This window comes from Thermothelomyces thermophilus, chromosome 4 (assembly GCF_000226095.1).
Source record: "Thermothelomyces thermophilus ATCC 42464 chromosome 4, complete sequence".
NCBI lineage: Eukaryota > Fungi > Ascomycota > Sordariomycetes > Sordariales > Chaetomiaceae > Thermothelomyces > Thermothelomyces thermophilus.
In genome coordinates this window covers 313,051-331,357 of record NC_016475.1, presented here as the reverse complement: position 1 = coordinate 331,357, position 18,307 = coordinate 313,051, and the positions used below count along the sequence as shown (strand labels likewise).

General features: G+C 45.5%; 2 protein-coding genes across 2 annotated transcripts; one reads left to right on the top strand and one right to left on the bottom strand.

The window, feature by feature from the left end:
* Positions 1 to 2,052: 2,052 nt before the first annotated feature.
* On the top strand, positions 2,053 to 3,193 carry MYCTH_95399 (uncharacterized protein; the record flags this gene model as incomplete). Its single annotated transcript, XM_003663684.1, has 4 exons — positions 2,053 to 2,088; positions 2,299 to 2,603; positions 2,772 to 2,863; positions 2,904 to 3,193. 4 exons carry the CDS (start codon positions 2,053 to 2,055, stop codon positions 3,191 to 3,193), a joined length of 723 nt encoding a protein of 240 aa, XP_003663732.1.
* Positions 3,194 to 6,921: 3,728 nt separating this feature from the next.
* On the bottom strand, positions 6,922 to 7,782 carry MYCTH_82995 (uncharacterized protein; the record flags this gene model as incomplete). Its single annotated transcript, XM_003663683.1, has 3 exons — positions 6,922 to 7,047; positions 7,166 to 7,515; positions 7,563 to 7,782. 3 exons carry the CDS (start codon positions 7,780 to 7,782, stop codon positions 6,922 to 6,924), a joined length of 696 nt encoding a protein of 231 aa, XP_003663731.1.
* Positions 7,783 to 18,307: the final 10,525 nt, after the last annotated feature.

Sequence of the window (18,307 nt, the reverse complement as noted above, 5' to 3'; positions counted from 1 at the left end):
TCTTCTTCTGGTCCTGCTTCTATACTATATCTATATCTATAGCTCTAAGGTATATCCTGTATAAGGTATTAATATATGCTCGCTTTTTCTTGTCATTAGCTTTAACTATAGTTCTATTTATTTGACCTCGTTTCTATTGCTCTTATATATATTATCGATTCTAATGGTCTATATAATATATTTATATAGAGTCTTAGGCTGATTATATTTATATAGCTTGTCTTTAACCTTTTCCTTTAAGCCGTTATAGAATAGTTATATTAATGCCTTATCGTTAAGCTAAGACTTAAGTATATTCTATCTAAACTATATAATGTAGGAAGCTATTAACTTGGTCTATCGGAGATTAGCAAGTCTTTCTTATATATAAATCTTCTTGTCTTTGTCGCTAAAAACCTTCTAAAGCTCTTCTTCGAAACGGTTATAGGATCGAAAGACTACCTACGTAAACACGTCTTAGTCGTCTTCGTCTTCTTTAGTAAGGTAGTTATTCTATATAGGCTCGAACCATCTAAGTACCTTGCTCTCTAATCTTATAGCTATATAGAGAACTTTAGCTTTATCATCTAAAAACTTATTATCATTAAGCCAGAAGTAGGATCAGAGGTTTGTTAGGAATCCTATAAGATCCTCCTTAGTTCCTCTATATTTACCAGGTAGTTCGATCTTAATACGGCTCGCTTTAGCGCCCTCAAGTGCCTTGATTTTGGTATAGGCCTCGTTAACTAATTTCTATAAGTGCTTTTTGCCGTTCTCGAGTTCCTTGATTCGAGCTTAAGTAGCCTTATCTCTCTAGTTGTCACGGAAATATGCATGCAGGACGCCGCCTGAGCCGCCTCCCCCGACAGGCCAATAGGACAGCAGGCACGAACGGACCAATCAGGAAAGGATCACGCTTGGCAAAGTGATCCATACACTATGGGATCACTACCGCAGCCGTGATCCAGACGGCAAAGGATCACTAGGTGAAGAGTGATCTCAGGATTATATATACATGTAGATAGTCACTCGTTATGGTGGACTCTGGGAGTTCACCAGTGGTAACAATCACAATCACAGTACTCATACCAAGCATTGCTGATTACTGTGAGAGACAACTATAGTGTTGTTGTGAACCCTTCGGCTTCACCGAATCCCTCAGACGACCTGCCTGCTTGTCCCGCCCAATCCACCTCCGTCTGGACCCTTTCAGAAGAAGTCTGAGTTGGGTTCGTCACACGTTGTTACCACTCCCTTTGTTCTATCATGGTTCAGAACGGAGGTGACTTCGACCTCGACACCGACATGGCTACCGACGTCACGGCCGAACAACTGCTCGCCTAGCTTGGTCAACTCCAGCAGCGGATCCAGGAGTTGGACCAGAGAGACAAGGCTGCTCAAGCTCGAATCAAGGAACTCGAGAACCACGAGAAGTACTCACAGAAGTTAGTCAACGAGGCCTACGCCAAAATTGAGGCACTCGAGGGCGCTAAAGCGAAGCGCATCAAGATCGAACCACCTGGCAAATACGGAGGAACCAAGGAGGATCTCGCAGGATTCCTGACAAACCTCCGATCCTACTTCCGGCTCAATGACGACAAGTTTCCAGACGACAAAGCCAAAGTCCTCTACGCAGCCACGAGACTGGAGGGCAAGGCACTCAGATGGTTCGAGCCTACGTGGAACGACTATCTCACTGAGGAAGACGAAGATGACCGAGACGCGTTCACGTAGGCAGTCTTCCGATCTTACGACCGATTCGAAGAAGAGCTTCGGAAAGTTTTTGGCGACAAAGACGAGAAGATTCATACGCAAGAAAGACTCGCCAATCTCCGACAGACCAAGTCAGCAGCCTCCTATGCCGCATAGTTCAGACAGGACATGCTCAAGTCTCAGCTTAACGACGAGGCGTTAATGCAATTGTTCTACAATGGCCTGAAGGAAAAGGTCAAGGACGAGCTGTACAAGTACGATCGGCCTGAGACTCTGGATGAATACATCGCGCAGGCCATTAGGATCGATGATCGACTCTACGCACAAGAGCAGCAGAAACGAGGTCGAATGAACGGAACCATGGTTAAGGCCAACGACAAGAAAAAACGAGCGTATGTCAGTACCTCGTACGGGACGCACCCCGGAGCCATGGATGTAGACGCAGCGCAGAAGCAGGACCGGAAGAAGACGACCAAAGACAAGTCCAATGTCACCTGCTATAACTACGGAAAGAAAGGGCACTACAAGCAAGAATGCCAAAGCCCGAAGAAAGAGTGGAAGCCAGTCCCTGGAAAAGAAATCGCGGACATCGACGAAACCACCAAGGACGTCATCGAAGTAGCGGCCACAAGCTACGAAGACAAGGGCAGTGACACGGACAGTCTCGGACACGACGGCAACGGTGAAGACGAACAAGCACCGTACTCCGAACTGGTCACTGTGGACCCAGAGACAGGTCTTGCCGAATGGGACACGGCAGGAGAATACGTACCACCAATTTCGATTCTCCCAGCCTTGAGTCAGTGGGGTTTTACAGTCACGCAGAGGCGGGATGGATCGTGGACAACCGACACCCAAGGAATCGAAAGACCCGGACCCAATGCTCTATTCCTCCAGGAACGAATCGAATGGTACCGCAACGAAGTTTTCCGACTCAACACGGAACTGCGCGAACGGGATAGGCGCTTGACTCGACTCGCCCAGCAGAGCGATAAGATGAAGGACGAAATGAGGGAACTCTGACGTATCGTGGAAGCCATCAAAGGAGAACAGCCTGTAACATATAATGGGCCCGATAGCTATGCCGAGCATCTTGACGATCAGCAACTCAGCAACGACGTGCGGAACCCAGAATACCAGTTCATGCGCGCGAACCACGGAAAAGATGAGCGTACGTAGGAAAGCTACTGGAAGAAACACTCCTATATCAGCACTGGAGTACCTACGGTCCACGTACAGTGGGAAGGATTCAGGAAAGAATTCCAATACCTCCCAGGCGACGCCACGCGGCTGTACCCTCGACACGAGGCACATGCGCAAGTGCCCTGGTTCCAGTGTATGGCACACGAATGCCGATACCACTTCCGCGACAAATTCGAAAACAATCACTGGCCGACCCGACAAGAAAATGAGGACGGAAGCTTACGCCCTGTGGAATGGGTCTACGATGCAGGAAACAGAGCGGCCGAATTGCTCTAGAAGATCGAAGCCCGCGATCTAGGAAGCATCACGATAGTTCCAAGACGAGCCTGGCCTAGGCACTGCGGAACCGGACGAGACACATGGGACTCGTGCTGGAGCAACGATTGCCTCTATCACGCGGAAGAAAAGAAATTACAAATTCGGGAGCTTCAGACGAAGCTATGGCACGCACGACGGAAAGCAGAACGAGCCCAATGGTGGGAAGCCGCAAGCACTCAATGGCTCACGGAGATAAGCACGATCGACAAAGCCGCTATCAGCCGAACAACCGGAGAGGTCAGCACTGACCTGGGAAACGGGTCAGGGCCCTTCGAGGGGCCCGGAAACCATTAACGCCCGCGCAGCGGCGAGTGGTAGCGCAGTACAGGAGGAACTGGCGCAAGAGACCACCATACCGAGACCTCCCGGCAGAAACATGGGAAATCGCCGCAATCTTTGGACGACGGCGGCAAGACAAGCGATTGTGGATAACAGCACAGTAGAAACAGCACGAAATGCTCGCACTAGTAGACAGTGGAGCAGAGATGAATCTGATTTTGCCGACACTTGTAAATCAGCTGCAGATACCCTGGAGAATGAAGCGGAAGCATAGCATAGTCAAAGGGCCATTTCCGACGCAATAGGTACGCAGAGAGACCGAACCGATCGACATCACTGTGGCAGGGAAGACTATAGCAGTCGTATTCAGCATCGTGGACATAGGCAACGACAAAGACATGATATTGGGGTTACCATGGCATGAAGATTACGACCCGGACATCAGCTAGAAGAATGGTGGCCACCTGCGACCCCGAACGGAGTCGTATTCGACTAGCGAGATAGGGAGCGCGCAAGGATCGCGAGCGGACGATGCTCAGAGAAAGGCATATCCTACAGATCCACCGCAAGAGACGGACAGTAGCAGGCAGACCACTACGGACTCTGGAAGAGGCGGCACAACGACATCGATATCGCGACAGGAAGAACGAGCTAAACCGCCGATAGCTGTTCTCTCCGTTAACGAATGCGGAGCACTGCAACTAGAGCAGTAGGTTGAGACAGGAGAAATCGCCAGCATCGCCATGGACAGAACCAAGTTCGCATACTATCAGAAAACCGAGAGACGAGACAAGACTAGGGAAGTACCGAAGGAATACGAAGGACACCCAGCATTCGAACCGAAGCATCTGGAAGGATTACCAGAACACGGCCCATGGGATCACGAGATCAAGCTCAAGGAAGGAGCACGACTGAAGTTCTTCAAGATTTACCATACGAGCCAGACACAGAACGAAGAACTTAAGCGATATTTGGAGGAGAACCTTCGAAGAGGACATATCCGCCCGTCGACATCGCCAGCAGGCTACCCAATCCTGTTTATGCCTAAGAAAGACGGAAAGCTACGGTTATGCGTCGACTATCGGCAACTCAACGAACAGACCGTGAAAAACCGATACCCGTTACCGCTGATCTCACGGCTCCGAGATCAGTTAGCAGGAGCCCAATATTTCACGCGTCTTGACTTGCCATCGGCCTACAACCACATACAGATCAAAGAAGGCGACAAGTGGAAAACGGCCTTTAGGACACCCTATGGCCACTACGAGTACCTCGTCATGCCATTCGGACTTACGAACGCGCCGGCAACGTTCCAAGCCCTGATTGATCAAGCTATCCGACCCTTTCTCGACAAATTTACGGTATGTTATCTCGACGACATACTCATCTTCTCCAAGACGATAGACGAACACCGGAAGCACGTGAAAGCAGTGCTGGACGCGCTACACGCGTACAAGCTATCAGTCAACAAGGAAAAAAAGCGAATTCCATGTCAGGAAGACAGTCTTTTTGGGATACGAAATATCCCCAGGACAAATTCGGATGGAACCTTCAAAGGTTGAAGCCATCAAGAATTGGCCACAACCGACGTCAGTCACGGAAGTACGAAGTTTCATCGGATTTGCAAACTTCTACCGGATGTTCATCAGGAACTTTGGAGCGATCGCACGACCTTTGCACGAACTCACCAAGAAGAATGCCGAATTCCAATGGGAAGAGCAACACGAGCAAGCATTCACGCAGATCCGTAACGCCATTACTGAAGATCCAGTACTAGTACTGCCAGACCCCAAGAAGCCATTCGAGGTGGAAACGGACGCTTCAGACTACGCCATCGGAGGACAATTGGGACAACGAGACGAACAAGGGAAGCTACATCCTATAGCCTTCTTTTCAAAGAAGCTCGATAGACCACGTCTCAATTATCCGATCCACGACAAGGAACTACTTGCGATTGTCGAAGCTTTCAAGGAATGGCGACCATACCTCAGTGGCACGATTAAACCGGTACAAGTGTATACGGATCACAAGAACCTGCGATACTTCACGACGACGAAGGAGCTCAACAGACGACAAATACGATGGGCAGAATTCCTCGCGGAATTCAACTTCGAGATCCGCTACAAGAAGGGCAAAGAGAACGCACGAGCGGACATCTTAAGCCGACGAACGGATCACACGAAAGGACGAACGGGAACAACACCACCGTTGTTCAAGGAACGAACAGACGGAACGCTACATCACGAAACGCAGACACCCGTGGAAGATGATCCACTTAACTCGTTCCTAGAATGCTACGCAATCTTTCGAGAAGAAAGGATCAACGAGGCACAGTATCAAGCAGCACCCGGACCAGTGGTACCTGACGGAGTGGAAGAAAAAGATAGGAAACTCTGGTACCGAGGCAAAGCGTACATCCACGACAAAGATCAACAGCTACGAATGATTCGAGAACTCCACGAGTCGAAACTCGGAGGACACAAAGGAGTCACAAAGACTGTCGCACAAGTCAAGAAACACTACGACTTTCCACAGTTAACGGCACGAGTTAAGGAAGTCGTACGGAACTGCGACATCTACAATCGAAGCAAAACGGCACGACACAAGCCGTATAGGCTACTTCAGCCACTACCAACAGCTGACAAACCATAGAGTTCAGTCACGATAGACTTCATCACGAAGCTGCCAGAATCCAAGGACACAGCCACAGGAGTGACCTACGACAGTATTCTTACTGTGGTAGATCGCCTGACTAAATGGGCATACTTCTTTCCCTACAAGGAGTCATAGACAGCTGAACAACTGGCAGACGTGATCTATCGGCAAGTTGCATCAGTGCATGCTTGGCCGCAAGAATGGATCACCGACAGAGACACCAAGTTCGCGTCGAAGTTCTGGCAAGCGTTAATGCAACGATTGGGCGTTAACAGCAAGCTGTCAACGGCATATCACCCACAGACTGACGGACAAACGGAGCGACTGAACCAAGTTATTGAGCAGTACCTCCGCTCTTACGTCAACTACCAGCAAGACGACTAGGTCATGCTGTTGCCAACAGCACAACTCGCTTACAACACGACGCCAACGGAAACGACCAAAGTCACACCGTTCTTCGCGAACTACGGATATGAAGCAGACCTTAGGCAAGGACCAGAGGTCACAGTGCCAAGAGCAGCAGTCAAAGCAGAACAGATGCACGCACTATACGAGAAGCTCAAGAAGGAACTCGAGTTTGTCAAAACCAGAATAAAGAACTACTACGACAAACACAGGCTCGAGGGACCTCGCCTAGAGAGGGGAGACAAAGTCTACCTGATTGCACGAAACTTACGAACCAAACGACCAAGCACGAAGCTAGACTTCAAGAAGGTCGGACCCTTCGTTATCAAAGAACGAATTTCGACATCTAACTACCGACTATCGTTACCGTCATCTATGCGCCCACAGACGGATGTTTTTCATGTTTCGCTTCTTGAACCAGCACCGAAAAACGCCAAGGTTGCCATGCACATCGAAGCAGAGGACGAAGAGGAAGAATGGGACGTCGAAGAAATTCTGGATTCACGCATCATCAACGGGGAACTGCAGTACCTGGTCAAATGGCTTAATTTTGGACCAGAAGACAACTCATAGGAACCAGTCAAGAATTTGAACTGCCCTAAGAAACTGGAACAGTTCCACCGGCAGAACCCGGATCGACCAAAGGCAAAACCGGGACAGAATCAAAGACGGCGCCCCAGTCAACAACGTCAACGCCACCATTGAGCTGCACACCCAGAACCGCTCCCGATTCCTGCTGTTCCACCTCTTCCAATTCATCCAAAGACGTAAGACCCCGGCAAACCATCTCCGACCCTCGAGACAACAACGATCGCTTTTGACGACGAATACGGTCCAAACGAGCTAGAGACTCGTCCAGACGACACTGCGCTTTTGCCAACAAATCGCGGTCGGCACGAAGAGCCTCCTCAGCATCTTGTTCTAATCGGTCGAGGCGCTTTGATTCGTCCACAATGCAGGACACTACAGAAGTCAGTACAGGAAAAATACACCAACAAGGGAACACGGACAAGATAAGACCGGAACCCCAGAACCGTCGCACGACCTTCCGCGACGAACGCATTCGCCGCAACGAGAAGAACTCTCTATCATACGGCAGCAGAGGCCGCGAGAAAAACAATGAGAACAAGGCATCACTTCGAACCCTAGCTCGTTGATGGCAGCAGCCAGGGCAATGCGCTCCTTGGTCTTCACGGATCTTTTTGTCGAACGCTTTGCTACACGAGACATGTTGTCAGCAGCATGCAGAGGAAAGAGAGAAACACGGGAGACAACTCACCAAGGGTTGTTGGCGCTATTTGAAACGGCCTAAGATGGGCTTTCGGGTCGAAAGCCTTGAAGGAGGGGCATCGTGTCACGGAAATATGCATGCAGGACGCCGCCTGAGCCGCCTCCCCCGACAGGCCAATAGGACAGCAGGCACGAACGGACCAATCAGGAAAGGATCACGCTTGGCAAAGTGATCCATACACTATGGGATCACTACCGCAGCCGTGATCCAGACGGCAAAGGATCACTAGGTGAAGAGTGATCTCAGGATTATATATACATGTAGATAGTCACTCGTTATGGTGGACTCTGGGAGTTCACCAGTGGTAACAATCACAATCACAGTACTCATACCAAGCATTGCTGATTACTGTGAGAGACAACTATAGTGTTGTTGTGAACCCTTCGGCTTCACCGAATCCCTCAGACGACCTGCCTGCTTGTCCCGCCCAATCCACCTCCGTCTGGACCCTTTCAGAAGAAGTCTGAGTTGGGTTCGTCACACTAGTCTAATTCCTAGATTTGCTAATAGAGTTAACCAAGCTAGGTAAGCAACTATTTGGCTATAACGTTAGTAGCTATGTCGATATCAAGGTCGAAGTTACCTCCGTTCTAAACCATGATAGAATAAAGGAAGTGATAGCAACGTGTGACAAACCTAACTTAGACTTCTTCTAAAAGGGTTTAGACAAAGGTAGATTAAGCAGGACAAGTAGGCAGGTCGTCTAAGGGATTCGGTAAAGCTAAAGAGTTTATAATAACACTAGGGTTATCTCTTATAGTAATTAATAACGGTACTTAGTATAATTACTATAATTATAAGTTACTATTACTAGTGAACTCCTAGAGTCTACTATGACGAGTAACTATCTATATATATATATAATCCTGGGATTACTAGTAGTTGTGGTGATCCTTTATATTAGCTTACCTAGCTTATGTCGTAAGCTAGTGATCCTTTGCTAGGATCATTTCTTACTAAGTGTGATCCTGTTCTAATTGGTCTATTATTCCTTTGGCTTGATTGGCCCGTTTGTGCTAGTGGCTTAGGCGGCATCTATATATATATTTCTGTAACAGAATCTAAAACCTTACTTATATCCCTTATAATACCTAGCCTATTTAGCTCTATTATTACCTTTAAGCGAGGGCTATTTCTTAGATACCTAATACCTTTACTAGGCTTTTACTTTAGTATCTAACGTATCCTAGCCTATAAACTATAGTAGGTACTTAGGAATTAGCTTAAGATCTTTAGGCCCTAAATGTTTAAATAGTAGGGGCCAAGTCTATTTGGTAGGATTATTGGCAGGACGATACTAATAAGCCTATCCTTTCTTAGTAGCTTAGGTCAAGTATATCTTTTATATCTATACTAGCTTACTTAGCTTTATCTTGGTCCAACTAGGCAGCTATTATATTACTAAAGGTACCTACTTTACTAGTTATTACTATTATAACCCTAAAAGTTTTCCTTATCCTTCTATAGCTATAAGTTGCTCTTTTACCTATTCTACTATACGCTAGTAAATAGCTATCCTTGGTTTATAGGGATACTTAAGTACCTATTAGAGTAGCTAAGGCGGCCTAAGTCCCTTAGGCGCCTTGCTAAGAAACCGCTAGATAGCATCGTCTAGAGGAACCTAACGATCCTTCTTTATAACTAGTTACTCCTTTGTCGGTAGCAGATTGTCTTCTCCTTCCTCTATCTAGACAGAGATAACTAATTTGGCCTATTCTAGCTATAGCTATAGCTATAGAACCGGCGGCCTATGAAGTAGCTTATCTATAGGCTACCTAGGTAGTTAATAGGGACTAATATCCCCCTAGGGATTCTTCGGCTTCTCTAGCTAGAGGGAGCTATTAGGTAGATAGCCTAGAGCTATCTGGATTGTTCTAAGCTAGAGCGTCAATATCTTGTTCTTAGCCTTTGTCACTTTTAGCCTTGTATATAGACGGCCCTTCTACTAGGGGAGCTTAAGCTATACCTTATCTCCCTATCGAATCTCTTAGAAGTAGAAGTGGTAGAACTTAGCGACCTAGACACCGTATTCCTACTGGCCTTTCTGCTTTAACGTCGCCTATACTGTCGGCTAGTATATATAACCTCTGGGCGGTAGAAAAAGAAAGCTAGGGAGAATGACCTTATCCTATAGAGTCTTAAATAAATCTTTTTAGCTTTACTTATCGGAAGGATAGGAGTCTATATAATAAAGATAGGACTCTGTCTGGTCATATATGGCCACGGCCCAGTGTGATTATCGTAAGTAGCAAAGGATTACCTAGAATCGTTTTCTGGCCGTATCCTTCCATTTTCATAGGGGTAATACTAACTACTTAGGCTTTAGGTCGCTAACAGCTTCTAGAAAGATATAGACGTATAGCTCGTAGGACACTAATATATACCAAAGCAGGTTTAGGAGGTTATAGCCGTTTAGGTACTCCTTTCTTAATATAAGCCCTTTAATATCGTATAGGCTTATAGCGATATTATACTAACGCTAGCCGAAGTATATCTTCCCCTAACCACGTAACCTAATGTATAAGGGAAATAGGTAACTAATGATTCGCTCGTTAATCTTAAGACTAGGACTTATAAGCCACTCTAGCCTTCTAGCTATAACTTCCCTAGGATGGGGAATAGGCCTAGTATATAGTTCGTTAAAGAGCTTCTAGGTATTACCGCTCCTAGGGTAGTTAGCGATTTCTTCCCCTTTATAGTCAGACTACGGCCCCTTTATATAGATATTATCTAGGTAAACGTAGCAGACATCCGGAATCAGGTTCTAGAAGATCCGGGTTATCGCTCGTTAAAACTAGGCAATAGAGTTCGTTCCGCCTATAAGGAAGGTACACATCTAGAAGAGACCAATAGGCGTTTGAAAGGTAGTAAGATCCTGGCTCTATTCGTTAAGGCTAACTTAGTCGTACCTGGAAAACAGGTCTAAGAGGGAGATAACTTTATAACTACTAAAGTCTTCGCTAAATTCCTCTATAGCCGGTAGTACGAATATGTCCCGTATAGTTATGGCGTTAGCTTTCTAAGCGTCATTAATTAGCCGGAGACTACCCTTCTTAAGGACTAGGAACTAGTTATTATAATAGCTCCTATAGCTAGGCTCGATAATCCTACGCTAGATCTACTACTTTAGGAGGTTAATAACCTTCGGCATTAACGGCTTCAGGATAGGGATACTCTTTAATTGCTATACTATATAAGGGATAGTCCGGATAACCTAAAGAGGAATAATATTAAGTTAAATCTGTCTATATTTAGTGAAATCCTATACTAGGGCGGCCTCTCTATTCTATAGGACCTATATAAAGAGTTCCTTCTCCTAATTAGATAGAAAGCTTCCTATAGATATAAGTAGTATATTAAGCCGTTTGGCTATAAGCCGTGTCCTAGGCTCTAGGTCCGAAAACCGTAACGTAATAAGGCTATCCTACTCTAACCTAAACTTTATCTTTTTAGTAGCTTCCCCTAGGCGCTGTTCCTACCAGTTAGGGTCACTATTAGGTACCGAACTATCGCTAACGGCCGTATCTACTAGGTAAACTTTTCTAGCCGTGGACTTTCGTATAGTAAATGTCTATACCTCCTATAACCCTTTTCTGACCTCTAATACAAGTTTTCTAAGCGTTTTCCGTCTGTCTAGACGGCTAGGCTCGTCCGTTTCGCCCTCCATTTCCCAGTATCTCCATTTTAAAGTGTTCTATCTAGTAAGACAAAATATCGAAACTTTAGTAAGTATATCGATAAGAGGTAGGTAAGAAATCCCTAGTATTATATTAAAAATGACTTTATTAGCCTGATTATTAAGAAATCTAAGTAGAATTTCATTATTCTAAACGTTAGTAAATGTAAGGGTAGCGCTAGTCGTTATAATTAGACGCTAGAGTTTATCCCCTATAAGTTAATATTTTCTTTTAAATATTATTTTGGCTATAATGTCTAAGATAATTAACGCTTTAATTAATTTATTCTTAGTAATAATATTTACTATAACTAAACGGCTAGCTTTATAATTAAACCTTAGGCTTATATTATAGATAAATAGTATACCTAGTAAGATTTAGTAATTACTAGTATCTCTATCTAAAACGAAGAAATGCTTATAGATTAAGATAGCCCTTAAGATAATTATACTAACCATTTCCTTAGTAAATAGCCTACTATTATAAAGACCCTAGGAAATTACTATCGTTATCTATATAGGGAGATAGTATCTCTATACTAGGCTAAAGATAATTATATTATACTTAGATCTAGTATCGATTAGAGTAAGTACCTTCTTACCCCTTAAATCCTCGAAGTTATAATGGAGCATTAGTAGTATATATATCTATATAAGTATACCTATCTGAATCTTCTAACTAATAGAAAGTATATAAATTAGAGCCTAGAAAGATGTTTCGATTTCTTCCAAATCTAACTAATCTCGCCATCTAATGAGGTAATTACTCTAGAAACCGTCTATTATAATAGCCTACTAGCTATTACTAATAACCTCTAGAAATATTAGAACTATAATTATAGACTCTTTTTCCTTAACGTTATTCTATTTACCTAGATAGCTAAGGTATATCTTAACCTCTTATAACGCTCTCCCTCTTATTTATAAAGCCGGCTTATTAGGAAAAGGAATAGCTAAGCCCTTATACTTAATCACCTCCTAAGGACTTTTATAATCCTACTTAAAGAATATAATTAGCATGTTTTTAAATGCTAAGGAAATCCCTTAGACCTTGTTAATAGTAAGTATCTTTGCTTAAAGAGCCTTACTAACCAGAGAGGGTATATTATAGGCTACATTCTCCTTAGTCGATTTCTCTAATTCCTTAAAGTAATCCCTATAACTATATTAAATACTAAGAACCTACCAAAAAAGCTTCTCTTGCATCTTTGCGAATACCCTACCAAAACATACGAAACTACTATCGCTAGAAAGCTCTCGAAAAACGCTATCTAACGGTACCACTTTTAACTACGCGCAAGCCGTTGCGGGTGCGTAACAGGCATCGCAAGCGTTAGAACCGGACCCGACCGTAATCCGACCGTACCTTGTACGCTTATTAAAATTTTCACCATACAGACTACCTAGCGCCCCTGAACGTAACGTTGATTTAAAGCCTACCGCTAAGCCACTAAGTAGGGAGGCCTATAGCTTCGAACCAATCAAAGGGGGGCCTACTATAGGCTTACCCTACCCTAGATATCAAAGAACTAAGGGGTCTTATTATGTAACTAGTCGACCTTGTACTAAGCCCTAAGCAAGGCAAGGCATAGGACCTTGCCAACAGGCTCTTATAGGGCCTTACGACTACTATTATAGGCCTAGTTCCGAACCTATAGAAACTTGTAGCTAAAGAAGTCAAAAAGGGGCTTAAAGAAGCCCTTAAGGCCACCCCCTGCCTTACCTAGGCATAGGTGGCCGTAGGGCTGTAATAGGGGGCAACAGGCCCCTAAGGAAGCCTACCGTCGGCTAAGGCAGTGCCGTTACAGGCCTCGCGGGAGGTCACGATACGGAATATAGGCCTATAGGAGGACCTTAAAGCCCGAACCCTAGCTAAGATAGTCTAAGCGGTTAACAGGGTCTCTAGCCGCTAAGGAGCCGTTACGGCTAGGAAGCTCCTAAGCAGGGATATAGTAGTAGTCTTTAAGGATAAGGCTACTAAGAATTAGTATTTGGCTAATAAGCGATAGGTAGCTATAGCCTTCGGAGAGGAGGCTAGGGAGATTGGCAGGGCCTATATAGTCCTAGCTAAAGGAGTCCGGAAGGAAGAGCTATAGGGGGTTAGCGAACAAGACTTTAAGGGGGCTATAGGCCTATACTCGATCGAAACGGTCAAGTTCCGGCTACTAAAGAGCCTATAGAGGAAATAGGCCATAGTACTCCTAGGCTTACGGGACCTCGAAGAGGCCTAGAAGGCCTATAACGAGGGCGTGGTCTAGGATGCCTAGATGCTAGACTACGAGCCTTACTAGGATGCTCTAGAGCCGAGGTAGTGCTATAAGTACTAGAGCTTTGGCTATACCTAGTAGTATTACTAGTAGCCGGCCTATTATAGCCGTTACGGCATAAAGGCCTATAAGGAGGGGGGGAAGACTAGGGAGGCCTAATGCCTTACCTACTCTAACTAACTCCCTTATAGGTATATAGCCCATAGGAGCCCCTATATAGCCTAGTATAGGGGCTGCCCAAAGAAAGTCGAAGCCTAGGAGAGAGCTAGGGAGGCCTATTATTATAGACCCTAGATCTTCTAACTACTAGAGTAACTATACTAGAGGGTAGCCTTCGAGTTTAGCAGCTAGCTAGAGGATGACGACCACTACTAAACTAGGGTTAAACGCCTCTATAGAAGGCCTACCCTAGTCTAATAGGCGGCTAGGAACGCCTTGTTCGATGCCTAATAGACCTATATCTCCTTTCTATAGCCTACAACCCCCTCCCTCTCGTAACTAGCCAAGGGGGTAATAGCTATAGAGCCTACTACTACTACTATGCCTTTGTCCTCTGCCCTAGCCACCTCGAATGTAAATTAAGATCCTTTAGTAGAATACCTAAGGTAATAAATAGGCCTTTAAGGTCCTACTAGAGGAGGCTAAATATAACCTACTAGCTATCTAGGAACTGTAGATTAACCGGTTCATAGGGTTAATATACTACCCCTAGGCCTCGAAATACTACCTGGTTTATAAGCCTAAGGGTAAGGCGGTTATTCTAGTAGCTAAGCGCTTCCCGGTTGGCTAGTAGGACTATTTGGCAGAGGAGAACTAGTATAAGGTAACCTTTCTAGCCCTAGGAGAGAGGGGGTTCGAGCTCTAGTTAGTCTATAATAATAAAGAGGAGCAGGCCCTCTTACGGGACCTGCTAGCCCTACCTCGGCTAACCTACCCCCTAGTTCTTATAGGTGACTTTAACCTTTACTACCTAGTCTAGGACCTATTTAACAGGCTTAGCCCGGGGGCTAGGGACCTCCTTAGCCTTATAGACTAGTAGGACCTTAACCTATATATACCCCATAGCTAGGTTACTAGGGCCCCCTAGGGGGACTAGTATAGCCGGCCTTCCATAATAGACCTATTCTAGGCCTTAGCTAGGCTAGAAGCGACCTATAGGGATATCGTAAAGTGTAGGAAATCCGACTACTACCTATAGGCCCTAGATATCTCCCTCTAGGGGACTAACGGGCCCGTACCGGTTAGTAAAGGGTAGGACTAGAAGAGCCTAGACAAGGAGGTCACGTAGGCCAAGGTAGCCTACCTCCTACTCCGGCTTGGTAGATAGGCATCGGCCTAGGCCAGGCCTGTTTTCCGGGGCCTAGAGGAGCTTTTATAGGCCTTTAACAGGCTTATAGAGGCCCTCGAAGAGGTAGCTACGGTCTCGGCCCTAGCAAAGAAGGCTAGTATAGGCGGCAGACAGGCTTAATAGTAGACGAAGGAGGTTCGGGAGGCCTAGAAGAGAGCTAAGGAGGTAGAGAGGGCCTATAAGGGTACCTTAAACCCCTATACATAAGAGGTACTTCGGCAGGCCCTATAGGACTAGGCTAGGACTATTACGGCCGCGAAGACTAAGAGCTAGAGAGCTACGTTATAGGAGGCAACTAACCGGCCAGACCTGCTATAGAGGCTAGAGAGGTAAGCAAGGCTATAAAGCTACCTACTGGTCGACCCCCTAAAGCTCCTAGCCTTCAAAGGAGGGCTTATAACCTATTAGTAGAAGGCTAGAGCACTGGCCGATAAGTTCTTTCCGAACCTAGAAGCAGACCTATCAGATATTAACGACCTAGGTCTAAACGACCATTAGGAACCGAAGTTCGAAATAAGCTAGGAGGTTATAATAGGCAAAGTTAAGGTAGTACTAGCTAGGACGGCCCTATAGAAAGCCCCTAGGGAGGACCTCCTCCCTATAAGCCTATTAAAGGCCTATAGGCGGCCGCTCTACTAGATACTAGCTATACTAGCCTTAGAAAGCCTACGGCTTGGCTATTTCCTAGCCTAGTTTAAAAGGGCTAAGATAGTAGTCCTTTGTAAGCCTAGTAAACCCCTATAGGCCTACCTTACCCTAGGTAACTATAGGCCTATAGCGCTCTTATTAATAATAGGCAAGGTGCTAGAGGCTATAGTTGCCTAGAAGGTAACGGCTATTATAGAGGTCTATAGGCTTCTACCGGCCAAATAGATAAGTAACTAGGAATATAGATCTATAGAACTAGCTATCTGGCTTGTTACGGCTTAGGTCTAGGAGGCCTAGAGGTACAAGGTAGCTACCTCCCTCCTATAGCTTGATATCTCAGGGGCTTTCGATACTATTAACTATACCTAGCTACTAGCTACTTTATAGAGCCAAGGCTTCCCGAAGTGGTTAGTAGTCTAGGTCAAGGAGTAGCTATAGGATAGGGTGGCTATCCTTTACTTCGATGGCTAGGAAACGGAGGATATAGTAGTAAGGGCTAGGGTCCTATAGGGGTTACCCCTCTCCCCTATACTATTTATCCTCTATATAGCCTCCCTTTACTAGGCCATCCGCTAGGCCAGCCCCGCGGTCAGTTTAATAGGCTTCGCTAATAATACTAACCTCCTAGCCTTTAGGAGGGCCGAGGAGGCCTATAACGGTTAGCTATAGAGGGCCTAAAAGGCCTGCCTTTAGTAGGTAAGGACCTAGGGTATGGCTTTTACCCTGGAAAAGTGTGAGCTCATCCACTTTAACAAGGGCCGGAAACAGTGGTTACGACCGCTAGAGCTCCTATAGCCTAGAGGGGGTACTACCACTATAGCCCTATCAAAGTCGGCTAGATTCCTTGGGGTCTAGCTAGACTAGAGGCTATAGTAAGGCCCCTACTATATAAAGGTAGCTAAGAAGCTGGAAACCTAGGAGTTTACCCTAACTAGGCTTGCTATAAAGACCTAGGGCCCTAGCCTCCTATAGGCCTACGAGGTCTATACCAAGTATATCTATAGCGCCTTAGCTTATAGGGCCTCGAACTTCCATAAGCCTACTAAGCTAGGGGGTAAGCCGGAAGGCCCTGCTAGGGAACTATTAAAGGCCTAATATAGGGCCCTTTAAGTAGTTACTAGGGTCTATAAGGCCACCCCTATCCGGTACCTTAAAACAGAAGCCTAGGTGCTACCCTTCGACGTCTATCTTAATAAGAGGCTAGCTAACTTTAAAGCTAAACTTGACTAACTACTCTTATAGACTAGGGTGGGTCCGGGGGCCTCCTAGGTCCCTATAAGGGCCCTTATCTAATAGGCCTATAATAGGCTAAGCTAGAGGTTCCGGAGGAGAAGGGCCAGGGCAAGGGGCCGGGAGCCGAAGCCTATAGCCCTAGAGGTAGCAAGGTCAACGGTCCGGCAGTAGGTTTAGGAGGGCTATAGAGGGGGTCGACCCCCCCTATAGACCCTACAAAGAAGACTACAGGCTATAGAACTAGCCGTATTGGCTAGCTAGAGCAACCGTTAGAGGGCCGACCAAGCCGGTAGGAGGATATAGCGCGTATTGGATAAGGACCCCCCACGCCTGGTTTTTACAGGGGAGGGCCTACAAAGGCACTAGGGCCTAACGAAGGCCTAGAGCTCCCTACTAGTATAGGCCGTACAGGGGCTATTAGCCTCTGTGACTTCCTATTTAGGGTTCAAGTCCCGGGGGTTAGTACCCCTTACTATACCTGTAGCTAGGGAAAGGAGACTATTAAGCACCTGGTTATCTGGTGCCCAAACCTACTAAGAAGCCGTATGTGGGAATCCTAGGAAATACGGTCGCAAAGGGACCTAGACCTCGTCTTACGGGGTATAGGGGCCCGTAACCATCGCTTAGCAAGAAGGGTTCTATAGTGGCTAATAGACCTAGGGAGGCTCCTAGAATACCGCCTTATAAGGAGGCTAGACCGGGAGGGAAGGCCTCTATAGGGCTATTCTAGCCACTTCTCCTTTTCTTAGTAGTGTATTAGTACTCTAGATTAGGCGTTAAAGGAAGGACAGAGGTTTTTATCTGGCCTATTAGGTATGGTTTCCTTCGTATATAACTAGAGAGGCTCTAGCATGCTTATTAGTATAGCGGTGTAGGAATAATAATAATAATAATAATAATAATAATTCCTTAAAGTAAACGGTTTATTTCTATCTAGCTAGAGAGAAAGCTCCCTTACTAGCTAGATTAGCAGCCCTCTTAATAGTAGCTATAACCCTTTAACTTATAGCTAAAAGGTAAGCTCTTCCTACTTTTATATTCCTTTTTAGTAATCGAATAGTCTTCGCTTTATTAGTCCCCTCTTACCCAATAAGATCTTATATTAGCTTATCCTCTATTTCTATAAAATAGCGCTTTATAAGGGTAATACTCCATACTATAGTCACTATATTACCATCCCTATTAGAAATATCTTTACTATTAACCTCTAACTTGATAGTATTAAAAGCTTATATTACTATCTAGTTAGACCGTAATACGTCTGTTAGTAAGCCCTTGTAGTTAGTAGCAAA